Source organism: Morus notabilis, unplaced genomic scaffold (genome assembly GCF_000414095.1).
Source record: "Morus notabilis unplaced genomic scaffold, ASM41409v2 Scaffold314, whole genome shotgun sequence".
Classification (NCBI taxonomy): domain Eukaryota; kingdom Viridiplantae; phylum Streptophyta; class Magnoliopsida; order Rosales; family Moraceae; genus Morus; species Morus notabilis.
This window is the reverse complement of record NW_010360279.1, coordinates 553,636-575,717: the sequence shown is the minus strand read 5'-3', so window position 1 is coordinate 575,717 and position 22,082 is coordinate 553,636. Positions and strand designations below refer to the sequence as shown.

The following is a 22,082-nucleotide window of genomic DNA, read 5'->3' as shown; positions in this document are numbered from 1 at the left end:
TTCGAGTTTAGAATTCGAGTTTTGCTACAGTAAAAAGTTTTTAGAAACAGTCACATCTAATTTTTTTGTTACAGTAAAAAACTCTCATATAATATCACATCTCAACTCGAATTAAAAACTCGAAATAGAGACTCTAACTCTTTCAGATGAAGCTCAACAAAACATATAACTAAACGCACACACAAAAACTCAAACAAAATTTATTCTCTCTTAGCAATGATGTTTAAGATACATATCTTGTAACGCATTCTCCTTTCCATTTCACCAAAAGAAGCGTATTCTCCTTTCTATTTTGTCTTGTAAACCAAAAAATGGAAAAAGAATAGAACCTTAAAAAGAATATATTGGGCATTTTCAATGGTCAATCTTCACCCTTGAAACCTGAAGTGGGGTTGGAATTGGGCAAAAAATCGCAAAAACACAGAGAAGAAATGTCACATAGATTAGAATAAAATGATGACTTGAAAGTTTGGCAGGATGTATTAATCACTGTATTATTTTCGAAGGTAAAAGCTACTTTAATTTATTCTTTTCTTGTCGTGTAGAATTTAGATACAGATATATATAACTAGATTACTTTCTATTTGACTATTCTAGGCCAATATTTGTTTCACCCTATTTCACACGTCATCCACGTGACCCTCCAATCTTCTGCTTTTAATTTGGCCCCTTTTTTTGGGTTAATTTTGTAATCAACCTCCTACCCTTTTATGGAGGATGTGATTGGCATCTCATTTTCAAAAATATCACCTGACATATAACATGTTTCTGATTTTAGCTTTTATAACGGTATTTAGTCACTTTTGGACGGAAACGGATGGAGAAAGTACGTAGTTTATGATGATTTTATACATGTCTATTATAATTTATAGTAAAGTCTCTAATCTGATATTATAGTGACATATGTATATTTTTTTTTAAAAAATATATATATATATATTTTAAAAGTATGTACATTTTTTTTTAAAAATATGTATAATGTGGGAAGATAATTATAATTTATCTAAACACTTATATACATATTTTAAGAGAAAATATATATATTTTTTAAAATATACATATTTTAAAAAAAAATATACATGTGCCGCTCTAATTCGGTGCGATATTGGAGACAATTCCCATAATATATATCATTTTAAATAATTAAGTTATAGATTATGTTTTTTATTTTCTCTTTATTTATTAAATAATAATTATTTATTTTTTCAGTAGAGTAGTATAAATAACATATTTTTACCATCTGAAAATGTATTTCTATTTTTCCCTTTTGAACAATGTATTGTTTCTATCAAAAAAAGAAGTATGTAATAGTCAATTTGCTCGGTTATAAATGCGGTCTAGATTATTTCAGCAAATGAGGGATTTAAACTTTACATCACTCAAAATAAAATTACATACTATTATTATTTTAAAAAATTAAATATTATTATTTCTGAGATTTAAATATCAACTTGCGGAATTTAACAAAACTTGTATTTCTGAAAACAACAGTGAAAAAACGAGGATATTTTTTTTTATGACATATTAATCTATTATAGTTCAAGTGAATAAGGAATGAAGGAAGTCGTACGCAGTGACGTTTACGTGACTGTGAAGAAGAATCATGAACGTAGCCAAGTGCTAAGCATCTTTATTTGCAAGTAAACAGAGAGAGCATAATCCTAATAACATATTTATCCGTTTCAAGAATCGCATCCAATAAAGCACGACATTGTATTTGTGTTTGGCCCACGTGATTTCTGATTCTTTGTTGTATTCCTTCCTCTGCCATTTTCACTTTCGGAAGGTTTTTTGTACACTCTTTTATGTCTTTCCATATAGCCCACGTCCACGCACACAAAATCCATTTTTCTCTCTTCCTCACCTTTTTTTTAAAATTTTTTTTTTTCCACGCAAAGGAAAAGCAAAGGCCTTGAAGGGTTCGTTTCTCAACTCAATCCTACTCCAGCTTTCTCTTTTTTTGGTTTTCAGGTAAGTTTTGTCTTTTTGGTCTTCTTTAGATTTATATCTTTGTTGCTTCATCTGGGTTTACAAGGAAACTAAAAATGGAGTCTAAAAAATGTTGTGGTCCCAGCTAGCTGTCTTTCTGGGTGCTCATATTTCATAATTTTCTTTCCCTTCTTTGAAAGCGAATTTTGCCTGAAATGTTGAAACCCCATGAAGAAAAATTAGAAAATTTGACGAGAATGTTATTCACGTGAGTAATGAATGGTCTTCTGTTTTTCCTGTATGGGAAAAACTAAAGTCAACTTTGCTAATCATTCATAATTATTAGACGTGAGACTGTGAAAGCTTCTTTCCTCTCAATATTTTTTTTTTCGAAAAAAAAAAAAAAAAAAAAAACACAAAGAACAAGAGCAGGAACCTTCGTTTACCCATTTTCACAATCTGGTTTCTGCGTTAATTAGTTGTGCCTAGAATAAAAATGGATTAGGAACACTTACGTTTTTTCCCCCCCTGTTTTTCAGAGGAATTCTGGTTTGCATATGTCTTTTAGAGCTCTAATGAGGAGTCTCGTATGCTCCTGAATCTTATTCTGCACAAAACTCACTGAGGAGGGCAAGGATCTATGTCATGTTGGGCACAAAAAGTGAAGGTTTTTTAGGTAGTTGAAGATGAATTTGATTTGGGCTATTTTGGTTGTGTTTCTCCTCTATCTTGGAGGTTTTCCATTTGGGCATGGCAAAAATGTTTCTTCAAGGCCGGCCGTGGTCAACGTCGGAGCCATCTTCTCCTTTGACTCCACAATCGGCCGAGTTGCCACGCTTGCCATTGAGGAAGCAGTGAAAGATGTCAACTCAAATTCCAGTATCCTCCGTGGGACTAAACTTTCTGTGCAGATGCAAAACTCCAACTGCAGTGGGTTTGTGGGCATGGTTGAAGGTACCTACTTTGTGCATTTTTTTAACACAAGTTTTTATTTTTGTTAGTTTAATGGATAATTCTATGAGTAGGTTTGAGCAGTTTTGATGTATCAAATTTTTATTGCTTTATGTAAAATTGCCATTGATGATTTTCACAAATGCACAGTTCTCATGGGCATCCCTACTATAGAAGTTCCCTAGTTTATTTATTTAGTGATATTTTGATAGAATCATAGAATAGCTGTGATGATTTTTTTTTTTTTTCAGCTTTGCAACTTTTGGAGAAAGATGTAATCGCCATTATAGGACCACAATCTTCCGTTGTTGCCCATATTATATCACACGTTGCAAATGAACTCAAGACCCCTTTATTGTCATTTGCGGCCACAGACCCAACTCTTTCGTCCCTTCAGTTCCCGTATTTTGTTAGGACAACACATAGTGATTTATATCAAATGGCTGCTGTGGCTGAGATAGTCGACTTCTATGGTTGGAAGGAGTTAATTGCAATTTTCGTAGATGATGATTTTGGACGCAATGGTATATCGGCTTTAGGTGATAAACTCGCGGAGAGACGCTGTAGAATGTCCTACAAGGTGCCAATCCCTCCGGGTGCCGTTAGTAGGAGCGAAGTCTTGGATCTTCTTGTTAAGGTTGCATTACTCGAATCTCGAGTCATAGTTCTTCACGTCAATCCAGATTCAGGTTTCACTGTTTTCTCTGTGGCACAATATCTTGGAATGATGGGCAATGGCTTCGTATGGATAGCCACGGATTGGCTTTCGTCTGTTTTGGACACTTCTTTTCCTCTTCCCTCCGGGAGGATGGAGTCGATGCAAGGAGTTCTTGTTTTGCGCCCACACACGCCGGATTCGGATAGAAAGAGAGCCTTTACATCTAGGTGGAGGAAGTTGACTGGTGATTCTCCGGGGTTGAATTCTTATGGACTATACGCTTATGATAGTGTTTGGTTGGTTGCTCATGCTATCGATGCATTTTTTGATCAGGGTGGTGTTATTTCATTTACTAATGATACCAAGATAAAGTCTACAGAAGCCGGGCTACTTCATCTTGAGGCAATGAGCATTTTTGATCAAGGTGACCGTCTCTTGAAGAACATATTGCAAAGTAATCTTGTTGGTTTGACGGGTCCTATTAGGTTTGATTTGGAGAGATCTCTTGTTTTTCCTTCATATGATATTATCAACGTGGTTGGAACTGGAGTTCGGAGAGTTGGTTACTGGTGCAACTATTCTGGTTTATCAACTGTCCCTCCCGAGACGCTCTACTCTAGGCCACCTAATCGTTCGATTGCAAACCAGCGGCTATACAGCGTTATCTGGCCTGGTGAGACATCGCTGAAGCCCCGTGGTTGGGTGTTCCCAAACAATGGGAAGCAACTAAGAATTGGCGTGCCAAATCGGGTCAGTTACCGAGAATTTGTGTCACGAGTGCGAGGAACTGATATGTTCAAGGGTTTTTGCATAGATGTGTTTGTATCCGCTGTGAACTTACTACCGTATGCAGTGCCATATAAATTCATTCCCTTTGGAAATGGTCGTGAAAACCCGAGCTACACAGAACTTGTGACCGAGATCGTGTCGGGTGTAAGTTGTGCATTATGAATTTATTATTACTCAACAGTTAAGATCATAGAGATAACAGAAATTACCCAAATGACTGATTCTATCATTTTGATTATCTCACAGTCCTTTGATGCTGCCATTGGCGATATTGCCATTGTCACAAACAGGACGAGGATAGTAGATTTTACTCAGCCGTATGCTGCATCAGGGCTTGTTGTTGTGGCTCCATTTAAAAGAATGAACACCGGTGCTTGGGCGTTCCTACGACCGTTTAATCCACTCATGTGGACAGTCACTGCGGTTTTCTTCATTCTTGTTGGAATAGTTGTGTGGATTCTTGAGCATAGGATAAATGACGAGTTCAGGGGTCCACCTAAAAGGCAGCTTATAACCATTCTCTGGTGCGTTCTTCACTCGCAATTTATACGTTATAACCTTGTGTAGTTTAATGGTTAGGAGAACAATTCTAACTAGCTAACTTGCTAGTCATTTTTGACTTTTTGTTAATGACATGCAGTATGTTACATATTTTGTTTCTAATCCAACTCTTCTTCATTAACGCTGCAGGTTTAGCCTCTCAACCATGTTTTTTGCTCACAGTAAGTGTCTTGAGTAAAGTCTCTCTTCAGGAGAGAGTACTATAGAAATGTTCAGTTGATTAAGTTAGTTCTTTTTGACCCTTTTGTGCAGGAGAGAACACCGTGAGCACCCTTGGTCGTTTTGTGCTAATCATATGGCTCTTTGTGGTTTTGATAATCAACTCAAGTTATACAGCAAGTTTGACATCAATCCTGACAGTGCAGCAGTTATCTTCTCACATTAAAGGAATTGAAAGCTTGAAAAACGGTGATGAGCCAATTGGGTATCAAATAGGCTCCTTTGCTGAGCATTATCTGACTGAGGAAATTGGCATTTCCAAGTCTAGGCTCATTGCTCTGGGATCACCTGAAGCTTATGCTAAAGCACTTCAGGATGGTCCTAGCAAAGGAGGTGTTGCTGCTGTGGTCGATGAACGTGCTTATATCGAACTCTTCCTCTCAACACAATGTAAATTCAGAGTTGTTGGTCAGGAGTTCACCAAAAGTGGCTGGGGTTTTGTGAGTCCTTTATTTATTTCCTTATCAGTGAAAATTTGGCCCAATATTTTGCAAAAAAAATAAGATTTATTGTCATTGGTGATCCACATTACAACATGGGACCCAACTGTCGTATTTTTTGCCGTGCGACTCTTGTGTTGCGCTGCTAGCACTACTATTTATGATTAATATCAATGCTTAATAGGTTATTAGGAACAAAAGGAAATTGATATGTCCTCCCTCTACTCTCATTGTGGCAGGCGTTTCCGCGGGATTCTCCTTTAGCGGTGGACATGTCAACCGCGATTCTTCAGATGTCCGAGAATGGCGATCTCCAGAGGATCCATGATAAGTGGTTGATGCGAAGCGCTTGCAGCATGGAGGGTGCTGAACTTGAATCAGACCAGCTTCACCTCAAAAGCTTCGCGGGCCTATTCCTCATGTGTGGGGTCGCTTGCTTCGTCGCTATTCTCATATACTTCTTGAGAATCTTTAAGCGGCTATACTATGCTGCTCCCCTAGATTCCGTGTCAGGCGCTCAAAGCGAGTCGCGATCAGGGCGACTCAGGAGGTTTCTATCACTAATCGACGAGAAGAAGCAAGATAACTCTAACAAAAGAAGGAAGGTGGATAGGTCTTTATCCGAAAACGATAAGCTCGATGACTTGGAAAGGAAAGCAGAAGGGTCACAAATAGAAATGGCCCCTAGAAGTGGCATGAACTTTGGGTGTTAACTTATTTTCACATTTTTTGATCATTCTGATTGTCCTAGTACATCTGAGTCAACTATATTAAACTGTCTCAGAGCATTCTGATTGCCAATGTATGTATATATATATATATATATATATATATATTTGTATTTAGGATTATATGCAGGAAAAGTGGAAGCAAGCAAACATCTAGCAGATTTTCCCCCACTTATGCCTAGCTAATACATGTTATACATGCCAGAGAAATTAGGACGTTGCCAATGTAAAGCCAATATAGAGTATATCTTCAGCCTTTTTTTTTTCCCGTTAAATTTCCCCTTTTCTGTTTTTCAAGTTTTTGTATTTAGGGTGAAAGTTAAAAGCGTACATTTCGTTAATTTTTCAATAATATTTACTCATAGGCTAAGGAAAATCATGTTAATGAAAACTAGTTGTGCTTATTAGAGTATTAAACTTTTAATTGCTACTTAATTTGCTGAACATAATTGAAGTCTGGACAAGTACTGTGATTAGCATTCAATCACACTTTTTGACAACGTGCACTAGGAAGTAGGACTAGGCAGATATTATGGGATATTTATTTTAAGAATTCGTCTTTATTTTAAATTATAATTATTAATTTTTTACAGTATTTTTTTTATAAAAATTTTAAATTATAAATTATAATTTTAAATTTATGAATTTAACATATTATTAAAATTTACGGAGTTGGATTAACATTCTATCCCAAATTACAGTTCTTGGGATCTGCAACAAGTACTGTGACTGACAAATGCAAGGTTAATACAAGTGAATTTTCTGACTTTTCTATCAACAAATTTTGTTTGTACTAACTGCAGCTTTAATTGTTTGATTAGTTTTCAACTGATTGATTTGTGAGCGGAACAGTTTTGTATTGTGCTTCACAAAATTTTAAAATAGACACATACAAGATCTTAAAAACATAATTCAGCTGTTTTGTATTGTACTGAAATGTTATTGTCAGTAGAATTTTCCTCATCTATATTAGAAAAAATCTTATAGGACAAAAATGAGATGGTGTCCACTAGAAAGAGCACTAACCTTTTTTTTTTTGTTTTGTTTTGTTTTTTTTCATTTAAAAAGCCGTTGATTGGGGAAACATCATACTTTTTGAGAACGTGCATTAGATTTAGGACAGCTTTTATCTATCTTCTTCTGTAAAAAGGTCCCATGCAAGAAGGAAAATGATAAAAGACTCTTTTTACCTTTTCAGTCCCTTACAGACGCACAAACTCCACTAGTAGTACCCGAAGTAAAAGTAATTCAAATTTTTTTTTTTTTTTTTTTTTTTTTTTTTTTTTTTTTTTTTTTTTTTTTCAAGTAGATTTCACATGTTGTTATCAAGTTTCCCAAGCAGCTGCTTAAAATGTTTTTCACATTAATACATGAAACACTGAATTCCTGAATTCCAAATCATCTTAGTACACTACTTATAATCCAAATAACATACAACAACAACATTAAGAAATGAGAGATCTCTCAAACTGATCATTTCATTCCCATTAGCACATCACTGTTGGGGATACCGGCAAGCCCCATAACCTGTCACAAAAATCAAACATGACCCAAGGTCAGTTTACACATGATAACAGTGTAATTGAATTAATTGAACAAAAATTAATATCAATTTTTATACGAGTCAAGATCCATTACTATCTTTTCAATAATATTCTATCATATCGTCTAAATTTAAGAATTTTACCACATAATAAATACCAAACACTAAATACCAAAACCACTTAACTAATTAAATGAATTGTCACAATAGTGTAGTATTGAGAGACCGTCAATAGGCCAAGAAAATGAGACGTGCATTTGAGCATGATAATTTTTTTGGTCCAAATATTAAAATTAATTTTTTTTTTTTTTTTATCATTTTAGTGTTGGAATAGGAGTTTAATTAGCAATGTATTAGAAATGCAATTTATAAGTTAATTTTGATACATGTCACGTCTAACTTAATTTAGGATATAGAAATGAATTAATTAAGTGATTAACTTACTTGGATCAGTGAAAGTAACAAGACCAGTGCCCTTGAAGTCACAATTCCAATAGTTCCTTCCATGCATTTGGTAGTAAGAATTCATAGCATAAGATGCATGAGCCAAAAGCTTGTTTGGCTCAAAACAATCCCCACTCTCACTATATGTCTCCCTACAGTCCACTCCCCCTGCACCACAGCAGAAGTCCACCACCTCCTGCAGCACCTCCTCCGCCGCATGCGGCTTCGCCACGCACCACACCGACGGCCCCGCCCTCGCTCCTCCTCCTCCGCCGCCATTCCTCTGGTCCTTCTCTCCGAACCCGAACGACGTCGTCGTCGTCCCTCCGCAAAAGTCGCATCTCAAATCCACCTCATAAACCTTCGACCCGTCCCCGTTGAACATCCCGAAATTCCGCTCCGTCTCGCCGCCTTTCTTCTTGTTCTCATTGAACAACGAGAACACGAATATCTCGATGTTGTCCCTCGGTCTCATCGGCGTCCCTTTGTTCGACTGAGCGCGCTGGATCAGTCTACTGTTGTAGACCTTCGCGTTCTCTTTCGTCGCCGCGATGTCCCCGACGTCTCCTTTTGATGGCCAACCGGATTCCGACACGGTTATTTTCACGGTCGACCTGTTCCCGAATCCTAGAGAGTTTATCGCCGATCTTACAGCGTCCATTTGTGCGTCTAACATGTTCGTGTACACGTATCCCTTCGGGTCCTTCACGGTAGTCGAAGAGTTTCCCAGTAAAGCGTACTGTAAGTTCACGGTCTCGGGGTTGTCCCGGTAGGCGAAGTAGGGATAGGCGTTGATCATGAACCGTGAGCGAGTGTCAACCAAGAATTGGAGAATAGCGGAAATGGTATCGGCGAGGTTTGGAGCGAAAGTGGCGGAGGAAGGAGGGAAGGAGGAGGAGAGGACGGCCATGCTGTGGGGAGTTGTGACTTTGATCTTCCGGTCGAGGCCACGGGCGAGGAGGACGGAGTGGAGATTGCGCATGGCGCGGATGAGGACATCGGGATCGGGGGAAAAGCCTTCGTCTGAAGTGGTTAAGTACTCATTACCGACGGCAATGGCGACGACGGAGGTGGCGGGGATGAAGGGGAGGAGGCGGGTGGAGAGCCATTGGTCGGCGGCGGAGGTGTCGGAGCTGATGTTGGAGACGCGGGAGTTCTCGACGGCGACGATGAGGTCAATGCCGGTGTTGGAGAAGGCTTGGAGGATTTCGGGGTTGGTGTCGTAAATTTTGATCTTGTTGATGAGGGTGGATTGGAGGAGCTCCGCCACTTTTTTCGGCGAGGGGAGGTTGTTTCCGAGGGTGCCGTAGTTCACGCCCACGGCGGAGACCGAGGAGGAGAAGAATGTGGTGTGAATGAGGAGAGCAAAAGTGAGGAGAAAGAGTTCGGTGGTGGTAACCATGTTGGTAGGTTGTGGTTTGTGATGTGTTTTGGAGTGTTACTAACTTACTACTACCTAGACCCACTGCCAAGGGGTGTGAAACATTATAGGCAAAAGGATAAAAAGTGTTTGACAGCAAAAAATGGGGAAAAGAGAACAAGATTTGCTTTGCCCAGTGATTAAGGGTGGACTTTTGATTAAGACTTTTGCCAATGTCTTAAAAGTATAAAATGAAAAATTGCAAAATTCTACATGAAACTCAAGTAAAATTCAATATTCGATTTTATGTTTTTAAGAATTACAAGTGTAATGTCAAATGTATTTGTCAAGATAAATCTGATATTTTTATTCAAAATTATAAGATTGTAAGTCAAATAAAAAGTGTCAAAGAACAAAAGTTTTAAATCAATCTGAGAATAAAATTTTCTAATTCCTGAAAATACAAAATTTAGCTCGGAAAATTTTGTAATGTTATCGAAAGTTTGTTTAGGTTTTGATTTTTTTTTGGGTTATAGGGAAAAGGTTTTGATCTTTCTAATTGGTTAAACTATCTTTCGTATTAGTTAAAGTTAGATTAGACTAAGCGCCGCTCATAATTGGCACATCAGTCAAAGATTCGAAAACATAATCTGAGCATTTGGTCCCACTTGTTGAGAGTACGATTTGCAAAATTCAAAAGACACAGGGCACCTTCATTATTACTTGCTTGCTAATGGCATCTACCTCATCGCAGCATGGTCCATGATTGGCTCATATCATCTCCCGTACAAAAAAATTCTCACTCTGGGCGGAGAGAGTCCCGCCCCAATCTTTTGTTTGGTTACAAGGACAGGGAGAATGGGACTCTCTCTCCACCCGGTCCTATTATTTTATATCTCTCCTCTACTAAAATAATTCATATATTCCACTCATTAAAAATTCAAAAAGGCCGTTTTATCCTTAAAAAGTTAGTATGAAATTAGTAAAAAAACAACATAATAAAATAAATATTTATTCATTTATCTTTTTAACTCTCCATCCCGTATTAAACACAAGAATAAAAAGATTATCATAATCCTCTCAACTCCTCACATTCTTTGAACCCGTTTAGTTCGTTGATTCGAGTTAAGATGTGATTTTATGTGAAAATTTTTTACTGTAGTAAAAAAATTAAAAGTGATTATTTGTGAGAGCTTTTTACTGTAGTAAAACTCAAATTCTAAACTCGAATCAGCGAAATGAACGAGACCTTTATCTTTCCAACTCTTTTCATCCCTGATCCTCTCTATCTCTCGTACCAAATGGAGCATAAAATTTTCTTTCTCAAAGGAAAGAAAAAAAAAAGATGGGAATTTTTCTTTCTTTTTTTTTTTCTCTGATAATGAAGATACAACACATTTTTAGTATACATACACTGAAACACTCGCAACATTAGTCATTTCCACTATAAATTTATGTGATATGATACAATTTCTTTTACAAGTTAGATTAGGTTACTTGTTATATACTTGAGAAAGAATTCCTCCTTTCCACAATGCAAGAGCATAACCTTGTAAACCTCGATTAAGAGCCTTGGAAATCGATTCGAGAAATAACTATCGAATCCATCAGGAACAGGTCCTAACAGTTCTTGGATTTCCCCGGGAAGTTCCCGGTAATGATTAAGCTTGTTCCGAATCACACGCAGCAAATCGCGGACGCTATCATATTTGTAACGCCTGTACCGACCAATGTTGTTGATGAACGCGGCTTCCAATTTTTCATACCATTTCCCATTTAATGCAACGACGGCAATACTCTCTAATGCATTCAGCAGTTGGGGATCATTCTCCCTATCTTCCAGTTCGACCCGATCACTGGCGTCTCGCAGAAATGAGAGTCTTATCTCAGGACTCCAAAAGAAAGGATGATGCAGCACATCCATGGCTTTTGGCCTACAATACATACAGCATTAGAGACAGTCATCATATGAAGAACCTTATTATACCCTCTAATGCTCTGTTTGTTAGAAAGGAAAATAAATAGTAAGAAAAGTTGCAACAACTAGGTGAGGAAAACGAGACATAATGAAGAATCTTTTTTATTATGTTTAGTAAGTTTCTCTTCTCCAATGCTTTCAAGTTTAGAATGATCAAATTTAAAGTCCCTTGGAGTATTATAAATCCATCACCCAATTAATTCCCTCCATTAATCACCCCACCAAACTAACACTCACAAGTCTTAAATCCATCCTCACACTCTAATTACTCCTTCCACATTTTCCTTGTACTAAACAAGACCTGAATTCCAAAGACAAAATGGGAGAGTGACTTACCTCAAATCAGGGGTGGGATCCAAGAGACGAGCAAAAAGGTCAACAGCTTCGGGCATATTCTCAATGAAGAAAAGGTCTTTCCTGTCATTCACGATGTTTACATCGCGTTCGATATTATCACCATATGGGTGCTTTCCCCCAGTGACACAGAAGAACAGAACACAGCCTAAACTAAATAAATCTACCGCACGTGTTTGACGCTGCTGAAGAAGTTGTTCAGGTGCTTGCCAGCCTGAACTACCGTAACCTATTGTTTGAAAACAAATGAGATATAAGCTAGAATATTGGTATCATATAATGCACCAGCTAGAATTTTATTATACTTTTCTTTTTTTTCAAAAAATTGTCACAAGTTTGAGCAACAATTCAGATCGTTTAAGAAGCCTACCAGTAGCATGCTGGGTTATGGAAGAACTATCCCCTGGAAGGTGCTTACTGATACCCATATCTGAAAGTTTTGCACTTAAAAATCTGTCCTTGTAGTTGTTTATCAAAACATTCTGAGGTTTCAAGTCTCGATGTATAATTCCAAGTTCATGCAGGTGGGCAATCCCAGAAACCACGTCCCTACAAAAACATTGATACTTTGAATTCAAGTGTCTGCCAAACTCGTCAAGTGACATTATAGGAACTAAAGATAGAAACCTAGAAGAGCGAGTTTATAACTTCTGTACAAGAAAAATCAATAAGGGGAAAGAAGAAGAAGAAGAAGAAGAAGAAGAAGAAGAAGCGAATTTAACTAACCTCATCAATTTCAACAACTGGAGAGTAGGGTACCCATTAGGCTTCCACAACTTAATATCTTTGTTCTTTTCCATTATTTCATGTAACCGAAGAGTGTATTCATTAGAAAATTTAGAATTCTGACCATTGGTGCTAACTTGACTTTGTAAAGATTCAGAATACAGATAGATCAGGTCATTCAAGCTACAAGTGCAACGCTCCAAAGAAAGATAAACAAAGTCTTGATCATGCTCGACTCCGTACCAACGGACAACATTTGGATGCTGATCAGAGGCAATAAGATTCTGAATCTCTTTCACAGCGACATCATGATGAGTCCGAACAAGCCGTTTAACAGCCACTGAACGACCATTGTAGAATCCCTCGAGTACGACAGTACCGTTGCTTCCCTTAGCAATTTCTTTCTTTGAAACGACTAACTTACCAATCCTACGACAATCATCCACAAGCTCAGTAAATGTCAGCAGAGCTTTTCTGTCACTTCCTTCAGAGTGTATGTGGTCATCTGAGCTATAGTTCGGGCTTTTCTCGTTACTGGCATTACTCTTCTTGTTTCCCAATTTCCCTTTTTTCTTCTTTTTGGGAACCTTAGGTTCCTCATCTGACTTATTTTGTTTTCTCTGCTCCCTAGACACCATGAAATGGTAAGGGATAAAACATGCAGATGCAACGGACAGAAGAGGATATAGGAATGGGATAAGATACCGTGAATGAAACCTCACAATAGTTTCAGCTAATGTGCTCGGGAAAATCATTTCACTAATGCCACTACTGTTTCTACCCGAGATCCCCAAATCTTCCGTCTCAGGAGAAGTCAAGGCAAGCACTTCTCTGCTCGGAGTGCTTCTGGAAGCTTCTTGAATTTGGCCAAAATCCACTGGGGCAAGGCTGTATTCCGGAGCAGGCAAAGGAAGTGGTCTGCCTCCAGGAAGCGCACCAACTAGTCTATCAAATATAGAAAGAGGACCCCTCAACCTACTATTGCGAATCTGAAAGATCACAGGCTTAACCTCATGACACAAGGCCGATTTGGAATTACCAAGCTCATTTCCAGAACCGAAAAATCGAAAAGCAGCATCAAATTCAGCGAATGTCAAATTCCATAAAATTTGATTGCTGTTTGGAGCATAGTGCTGCAATGCATAATCTGTCCTCGTGATGTAGAGCTGCTGCTCAACTGTTTTCAAGTCTTTAGCATCTGACTCTACCAACTCTTCTTCGATATCTTCCTTCAACACAACCTGTTTTTCTTCACCGTTCTGAACACCCCGCAAGGAAGGAGAATCTGCATATGTACGAATCAACTTCCCAGACTTGGCATCGACAACAAAAACGGTGGTTGTCCTAAATCCTAACGTGACTTCTCCGTCTTTCGATATAATTGGAGTATTTTTGATATAGTCATCAATACTCTCTGGAAATTTCTGGAGCATGAAAAACACCATCTATCATGTAAAGCAACCTTTAGGTTTACAGAAACTAATATTAAATGCACGCTTTATTAAAGCCGCTTACCCAAAAAAAAAAAACAACAAAATCCAAGCAAAGTTGACAGAAACATCAAGCGTTTGAATTCATAGAAACATCGATATTAGTATCGATAAAAAAACAATATTGTATCGGTCAACAAAAACACAACAGTTTGAATTTATAGAAAAATCATTAGAAATTACTTTAAAAGGCAACAATGAAATCGGCTTTATATCAGTACAAATTATATAGCACATTTACATTATACATAATGATGATATTGGAAATTTTTGACAATACTAACAACTTGTCCAAATTTACTTCCTTCATTCTGAGCACATGAAATGTATATATTACCCACTAACTACCAATATAGGAAATTAAACCAAAAATCATAGAAGGTGATTTCTGTTAAAGTCAATTGGCATACTTGTTTATGGTGCTTGCTGTAAACATATAGTTGACCATCGTCACCAAAATCGAGAAAAGCGTCGTTGATTGGTTCAGATCCATTATTATTGTCTTTAGTCGTACCATTCTGATGGCTGGTAATATTCTGATACGACGAATATATAGGCACTCCCGACGGCCGCGCCCAAAGAACTTTCCTTGAATTCGCGTCCACTAAGTAAAATTTCCCATCCAGATCAACTACCAGAGCTACATCATTCTTGCTGAACCAATCACAAAATGAAAATTAACATTTCTTTTTCCATAGAAATCACTAAAAAGTAAAGAAATTGAATGTATTGTACTCACGGAGAAGGAGGCAAGAGAGAATTGAAGGGTTTGAGGGTGTTGGAAAGCGAGGTCTCGGAGGTGTCGGAATCCGCGAAGCATCCAATGAACGAAGCGATGACGATCTTGAAAAGCAGAAGAAGGAAAATGAGGGGTCGTCTCATGAGTTAGGGTTTTGATTCGGAGCTTTGAAATGGGAAATTAGGTTTTTGATGAGCCAGATTGGGATTAGGGAATTTGCGGATTTCGAGCTTGGGAAGCAATCGTAGGGTAGAGAAACGAGAAATCAGAATTCAGATCGGAGTGTTTTGTCAGAACTGTTCGAGAATTGGCGAGGATTGAAGATGAAATTTGTCGTCGGCGGCGGATGATCTGGTTCCTTCTGTTCTGCCAACGGGAATCTATAGGGGGTCAAATCTTCTAGATTCAATGTGAAGCATCATATGTTTTTTTGCACCATGTGCTGAATTACGGTCGTTTAGAATTTTTAGGCATAAATTGAAAATAGTTCTAATTTTATTATTTTAATTTATAAATTAAATGTCTTTTAATTTATTAATTTAAATTGAGATATAATTTTATATGAAAATTTTTTTATTATAATAAAAAAATTAAATATAATTATTTTTAAAATTTTTTTACTGTAATAAATTTTAAATTTAAATCGGTGAAATGAATGGTCTTTAAATATTAAAAGTTCAATATTACCACGTTATCTAAATTATCCAATGTGGATATATATTTTTTTTGGAAAACACCTGTAAGCCTCTAATATTTTTTTTTTGGGTAAAGCTCCAATATTTTAGTTTAATTACATATAAATACTCCCATAGTTTCTGAGTTCCCGAAAAATTAAAAAAAAAAACACACATATATTGATTGTTAAATATTTTATTAATAAACTCAAATAATGATTAAATCATATTATTACATTATTTTTTCTTATAAAAATTTAAATTTAACTTTTTTATTATGATGTTTTTCTCTTACATATATAACTCAAGTCATAACTTGAATTGTGCAAATGAACACACCCTAAGAATTTGAATAGTGTTTTTGTGAGAGGATGAATAATAAAATGCATTCACATTTTATGCCATTGTAGAAGAAGATGTAAAGATAAAAGATATCAAGAGACTGTTCTTTTAGAGTGTGACTTGAGTGTAGTTCTTGAATTAAATTTGAGTTATAACTTGAGATAAAATTGTAATTTGAGTTTGTGTTTGATTGTGTACATTTAAATTATGATTTGAGATAAAAATCTTTTTGAGTTTGTGTTTGGTTGTATAATATAAGACTTGAGTTGTAATTTATTGATTTATTATTAATTGAAATTAAGAAAAATTTTAAGAAATTTAGTGATTTATTTTTTTAAAAATTATTATTACGAATTATGAAATTATTCCTTTTTATAAAAAAAAATGTTCTATAAATTTTAAAAAAGCTTAAATAAGTATAAATTAAAAAGTTAAGCTACAGTGGTAGCCTCCTACGAAGAAGAGAGGGTGGGTCGCCACAAGTTTAATTTGAAAATGAGTGAAAAATAGATAGTGGGGGCACAAATGGTTATAAGGAGGCATGATAATAGGAGGTTATATAGGAAATTAGTTTTCCTGATTTTCCCAGTGGGGGATATAGTCCCTCCGTGCCTGGAGCTCAAACAAGTGAGTAGGTACCACTGATGGGCTCACACCGCGGTGGGAGCCATCGTAGGGGTGCGTGCGCTTGCATTGGGAGGGGAGGACCACTGCGAGGGCAAAGAGTAGAAGTGTTCATGGTCGGTTTGGTCAGTTTTTCGAGTCCAAGGTGTTCATGGTGGTGGCTGTGGGGTTGGACTGCTAGTTCAAGAATAAAATATTCATTTGAACTCAATTTCATCGGATTAATGGGGGCTGAAATATATTTTACTAGTATTTTGTTTTAACTGTGAGTCTGTGAACAAACATCTTTCCTTCCACGTTAATGAAAAAATATGGATGGCTTGTAATAATCAAACCATGAAAATTGCATGAAATAAATCCTCGTGTCATATAATTCCAGTGACGACACATTATCTCAAATGACCATTACAAATGACGCGGAAACCTCTCAAATTTATATGTGAAACTAGTAAATGGTAAATTTAGTCCTTCTCTTGGATGGATATTCCATTACAAAAGGGGTAAGCTTTGAATGTCCGAGAAGAAACAAACTAAAAAAGGGAAAGAAAAGTTGAGTTGAGTTGGCCCCTATACAAATAGACAATACAAGAAGAGAATTAGCCCAAAAAAGAGGTGGTTTAAGCGTCATAGACCTTGCACTCCTCATCAGCAGGGTTGGTCTTGCAGAAATCCTCTAATGGGTCCCCGCTTCCTCCCGTCCCTGATCCCGGCCACTTGCTCGCCACCAAGTGTGCCAAATCTACCACCCTTTGGCTGCAAATTCCACAATGAATTAGACCAAAAAGAAATTTTAATTTCACATTTGAAAAATTCATGATTTTTTGTACAACAATAATCTCCGAGTCTTAGAGTTGACATATGAATCGAAATTGGCTAAAAATCATGTTAACAAAGCGTAACAATGTTGCACTTCAATGTTAAGAGTACTAAACCGAGAAATTGTCATATTTCTGGCTTTATTTATTTATTTAAAGCCATTGCACCTCTAGTGTTATCATCTCAATTCATGTTAGATACTGAAACAAGATAATATTCATGTAATGAGATATATAGAGCCAAGTATCAATCCTCACCTATATCCCCACTCGTTGTCGTACCAGGCAACGACCTTGACCATGTCATCACCCATGACCATGGTGAGGGAAGAGTCAATGGTGGAAGAGACATCAGAGCAACGGAAGTCAACCGACACAAGAGGGACATCGCAGACATCTAAGATGCCCTTCAATGGCCCCTCCGCCTCCTTTCTGAAGGCCGCATTGACATCTTCCGCGGTGATGCCCTTCTTCTCAACGTTGATGACAAGGTCCACAACCGAGACGTTTGGTGTTGGTACACGGAGCGCGATGCCGTTGAGCTTGCCCTTAAGTTGGGGAAGCACTAGAGACACAGCCTTGGCTGCTCCAGTGCTTGTGGGCACAATGTTGAGTGCTGCAGCTCTTGCTCTCCTCAAGTCCCTGTGTGATGCATCCAACAGCCTCTGCCAAAAGGAGAAAAAGAAAAAAGTGAGTTTAGGCTATACTAAACCTCTGTTTTATCATACTTATTAACACAAATTAAAAAAAAAAAAATTTCTTTCGGGTTGAAGGTAAATACAATGTCCGAATTGTTGATCTTTTAACAATTCTATCCCTAATGCCAGAGTTAGTCAAAGTTAACATGGCGACCTCCTTCAATTCAATATACTATTATAATTTTTATGAATACAAAGTTAAATATCTATAAATTTCACTTCTGTGATTTTCTCTACTTATTAAGCATTTTTCAAATTGTATGAAATGATTTTGATGACTGAATTATATTACCTGGTCTCCTGTGTAGGAGTGAGTAGTTGTCATGGTTCCCTTGACAATGCCTGCATTAAAATAAAATAAAAAATGAAGGTCTCAGATTAGTTTCACCGGAACAGACTTCCTTATATCAAACAATGGACAAACACAAAATGTTTTTAGACTATAAAAATTGAGCAAATGCTTACCAAATTCTTCATCCAAGACCTTCACAAAAGGAGCCAAACAGTTTGTGGTGCAAGATGCATTGCTGCAATAAGCACCATGGAAACACACATTAAAAAAGTGCATGCAGAAATGAAATTTGGAGCATCTAATTGAATTGTTGAATAAAGTAACTAGAAGATAGTCATGAATATTAGAAGAAGAGGTCAGACCTAACAATGTTGGAAACGTCGTGGTGGTAATCTTGTTCGTTTACACCGACAACATAAGTTGGGATTTCGGCACCTTTGGCCGGAGCTGTGATGATAACTTTCTTCGCACCAGCTTGAATGTGTTTTCCGGCACCAGGGCCGTCGACAAAGACTCCGGTACCCTGTTGGTCCAATTGTCTAATTATGTTAATAAGATCTCCAATCAATATGATCTCTATAAATTATTAGATGATAATGTCGTGTTCGTGTTGACTTGTATTATTGTAAGTTGTAACGAGCCTCAGTTTATTTACGCACTTTATCTTGTAAATTTAGGTTATTAACATAATTCGTTTCATTTTGTTTACATTGTTTTTTGTTGAAAAATTGATGTGGAATTGTGGAATAAGGATTTTACTATGGAAAGAAACTTTACTAACCTCAATAACAATGTCAATGCCAAGCTCAGCCCAAGGAAGCTTTAGGGGGTCTCTGTTGGAGACAACCTTGATGGGCTTGCCATCAACGCTGATGGTGGTGTCGTCCACAATTTTCACGTCTGCTTTGAAGGTTCCAAGCATTGAGTCATATTTCAGCAAATGTGATGCCTGTTTTATTATGTTCATCAATCAATTAGTCTAATCATTACCATTATTACTGAGTTTAGGACGTGACTAAGTTACAACTCTTGTTTTTGAGCTGTACACACATCTCGTGTTTCAGCTATTGGACGACCGTTAAAATGATCACAAATCTTTCAATGGTCCAGATCGTTTTAACCGTAACTTTGAGATGTATGTACAAACAAAAAATGAAGGGTTGTATTAATTGTAGTCGTGCTCCTAAGTTTCTTCTGCAAGAAAAGAGTATAACAAGTGTTTTGTCTCACATTCTTGACACCACCGCTGTCGTTGACAATGATAACGTCGAGTGGTGAGTTTTGCCTGCCGTGCCAGCACCGGAGGAAGTTCCTGCCAATGCGTCCAAATCCGTTGATTGCAACCTTCAATTTCGCCACAGTTTCTCCCTTAACAGGGGCTGATCCTGCAGTCTGAATAGGAGATGTGTAGTTCCATATCAGTAATTTGACCTAGAATTAGCATTTCAATCGGCTGGACTAATGTTCACTTTAGATTTAACGCCTTTATAAAACCTTTTAAGAAACATCTTTATCACATATAGATACTATGTGAACAATGAATATGTTATATATCACATATAGGACACATATGTCTAGATTGTTTCAAAAACTATGAGTGTGTTTGGAACTCGTTGCAAAATGATTTTATTTTTTGTATGAAAATAGAAATGAAAATGTTTTTAATCTCAGACATAAATTATTTTTGAAAATGTGTTTGATAGTTTTATCAAGAGATTGTTTTCAGTATACAAAAATCTATTAATGTCTCTTTCTCTATTTGCGTGCTTGAGAGAGGAGAAAACGGAAACAAAAATGAAAAACGACTAAAAGTCGTTCTTCATTTCTCTCCCATTTTACATTAAACCAAACAATTGTTTTTATTTCCTTTTTTTTGTCTTTAATTGTGTCAAACGCCGTTTCTCTCCCGTTTTCATTTTTTCTTTCTCAAAAAACGTGAAAAACAAAAATAAAATCAATTCCAAACACGGCCTATATGTTCTTATAAGAAATTGGATTGACATGCATGATGCATATGTGCATATTAAGTGGACGTTTAGTTCATGTATTCAGAATTATTTTCGTTTTACGTGTGTTTTTTATGAGAGAAAAATACTGTAGAGAACCATGAATCATAATTCAGAATCAGAGACGAATACAAGAAACAAACATCCCCTAAGCTATACCACGTCTCCATTCAGATTTTAAAATATTTAATTCTTATATATAAAAATTTTTGAAAAATTTTAATTGTAATCCAGCTTAGTAAGAAAAATTATAACTACACCGCTGCCTAATAATAGAAACTTATGAATAGATCTTCTTTTAATAAACTTTATATATATCTATATATATATATATATTCGTTATGTTGTGTCTCCACTGAAAAAGTTTTCTGACTGCGCCAAACTTGTTATGGTAGACGCAAATAATTTGAGATAGAGATTCAGTTAAAGGCATACTCTGGGGGTAAGTTGAGCAGCCACGACATCGAAGAAGGAGGCCTCTCTGGCATTCTTGGCATAGGTCACGCATGAACTGGATCTTAGACCAGAGAATTCAGCAACTTCTAGTTTCTGTTGAGCCAAAAAGATTTTTACGAATATATTTAGTTAAAACAAGTTCATGACTTGTGACAAATGACCACTTTGTTAAGAGACTGAAGAGAAAGGATCTTATTAATACCTTAGAGAAGCATTGAGTTGGGAAGGAGTGAGAAGGCTTGGAGTTGGAAGGAAGCCTTGTGTTGGTTGGGATTCTTGAAGAAGCAGCAAGAGCTGCGTGGGAGGCCATGGCTTGCTTTCAAACAAAAAAAAAAAAAAAAAAAAAACTAGTAAAAGCTATATGAGTTGATTCTTGAATTCGTTTTGATAGTTATTACTGAGAACTTTCCCCTTAATTTGTTGTTGTTGTTTTTATTTTCTATTTCAAATTATGGTGGCGATTTGTGTTTGGGAAATGTGTGGTGAGAATGGAATCAGAAGATTTATACAAGATAAGGTCATGATTTTTTAGCCTGAAACTTGAAAAAATTATGAACCGCAGATCATTCATTCACCCCCCCTTTTTTGCCTTTTCCCGAAATACCCTCTTTTTTTTTTTCTTTTTTTTTTTTAAGTTCTTGTGACAAAAGGTCGTAGTAGCCACAATTGTTGTGGTTCATGTTGTGTGCTGCTTAAATGTGTGTCAAAATGTAGGTGTCCAATCGTTCAACATGAAGAACAAAGTCAAGTGAGCTAGAAAGCTTCGCATCCATTTTTTTTAAAGATTTTTTGTTGGGAAGAATTTATGGCTGAAAATAAATCATTGGTGGATGGTGCAAAATGCTTTTGTTTCGAGGATAATATCTCTGCCATTTTACTGAACAAACCTTCAGGTATAAAATATTGAGAGGCTGATCTCATTAGAAAATCATATGTTTCATGTTCCGCGATAATGACCATGTCATTACTTCTGAACACTACTTGCAAATTTTAAGGCTAAGTACCAAAAGCTGTTAGAAAAGTAAATTCTGCGATTGTCTGCTTAAAGAAAATTAAGGATCAAATAAAATGACTAAAAAGTTCAGTATTATTAGAAGTATAAGTTTAGGCTGAGAGGAAAATTTGGGCTGGCCTAAACTTTTATAAGGTATTTTTTTTAAAAAATCTTTAAAAATATAGGCTTGTTCTTTTGGAGTTTAACTTGAGTATAATTCTTGAGTTGAATTTAAGTTATAACTTGAGTTGAACTTGTAACTTGAGTTTGTG

The 22,082-nt window shown here is 36.6% G+C and overlaps 4 protein-coding genes across 6 annotated transcripts; 1 reads left to right on the top strand and 3 right to left on the bottom strand.

Moving 5' to 3' along the window:
* Positions 1–1,659: 1,659 nt before the first annotated feature.
* On the top strand, positions 1,660–6,614 carry LOC21407560 (glutamate receptor 3.3). 2 transcript variants are annotated; one of them, XM_024164308.1, is made up of 7 exons: positions 1,660–1,971; positions 2,469–2,883; positions 3,132–4,471; positions 4,574–4,851; positions 5,018–5,049; positions 5,141–5,547; positions 5,787–6,614. In XM_024164308.1, the coding sequence occupies exons 2-7, from the start codon at positions 2,616–2,618 to the stop codon at positions 6,258–6,260; spliced, it is 2,799 nt and encodes a 932-aa protein (XP_024020076.1). In that variant the 5' UTR covers positions 1,660–1,971; positions 2,469–2,615; the 3' UTR covers positions 6,261–6,614. The 2 variants fall into 2 exon arrangements, with proteins under 2 accessions (XP_024020076.1, XP_010094542.1); XM_010096240.2 differs by lacking the exon at positions 1,660–1,971 and having other exon boundaries at positions 2,169–2,883.
* A 985-nt stretch (positions 6,615–7,599) lies between these two features.
* Positions 7,600–9,744, bottom strand: LOC21407559 (glucan endo-1,3-beta-D-glucosidase). The gene is made up of 2 exons (XM_010096239.2): positions 8,263–9,744; positions 7,600–7,802 (listed from the first exon to the last, which is right to left on the bottom strand). Exons 1-2 carry the CDS (start codon positions 9,662–9,664, stop codon positions 7,771–7,773), a joined length of 1,434 nt encoding a protein of 477 aa, XP_010094541.1. The 5' UTR covers positions 9,665–9,744; the 3' UTR covers positions 7,600–7,770.
* A 1,284-nt stretch (positions 9,745–11,028) lies between these two features.
* LOC112091241 (serine/threonine-protein kinase/endoribonuclease IRE1b-like) lies at positions 11,029–15,334 on the bottom strand. Of its 2 annotated transcripts, none has more exons than XM_024164325.1 (6): positions 14,910–15,334; positions 14,581–14,824; positions 12,681–14,125; positions 12,325–12,503; positions 11,937–12,183; positions 11,029–11,556 (listed from the first exon to the last, which is right to left on the bottom strand). In XM_024164325.1, exons 1-6 carry the CDS (start codon positions 15,050–15,052, stop codon positions 11,106–11,108), a joined length of 2,709 nt encoding a protein of 902 aa, XP_024020093.1. In that variant the 5' UTR covers positions 15,053–15,334; the 3' UTR covers positions 11,029–11,105. The 2 variants fall into 2 exon arrangements, with proteins under 2 accessions (XP_024020093.1, XP_024020094.1); XM_024164326.1 differs by having other exon boundaries at positions 12,681–14,104.
* Positions 15,335–16,878: 1,544 nt separating this feature from the next.
* Positions 16,879–21,316, bottom strand: LOC21407558 (glyceraldehyde-3-phosphate dehydrogenase B, chloroplastic). Its single transcript, XM_024164306.1, has 9 exons — positions 21,019–21,316; positions 20,796–20,909; positions 19,585–19,746; positions 19,136–19,303; positions 18,717–18,877; positions 18,528–18,589; positions 18,355–18,404; positions 17,623–18,029; positions 16,879–17,302 (listed from the first exon to the last, which is right to left on the bottom strand). Exons 1-9 carry the CDS (start codon positions 21,124–21,126, stop codon positions 17,167–17,169), a joined length of 1,368 nt encoding a protein of 455 aa, XP_024020074.1. The 5' UTR covers positions 21,127–21,316; the 3' UTR covers positions 16,879–17,166.
* Between the last annotated feature and the right edge of the window lie 766 nt (positions 21,317–22,082).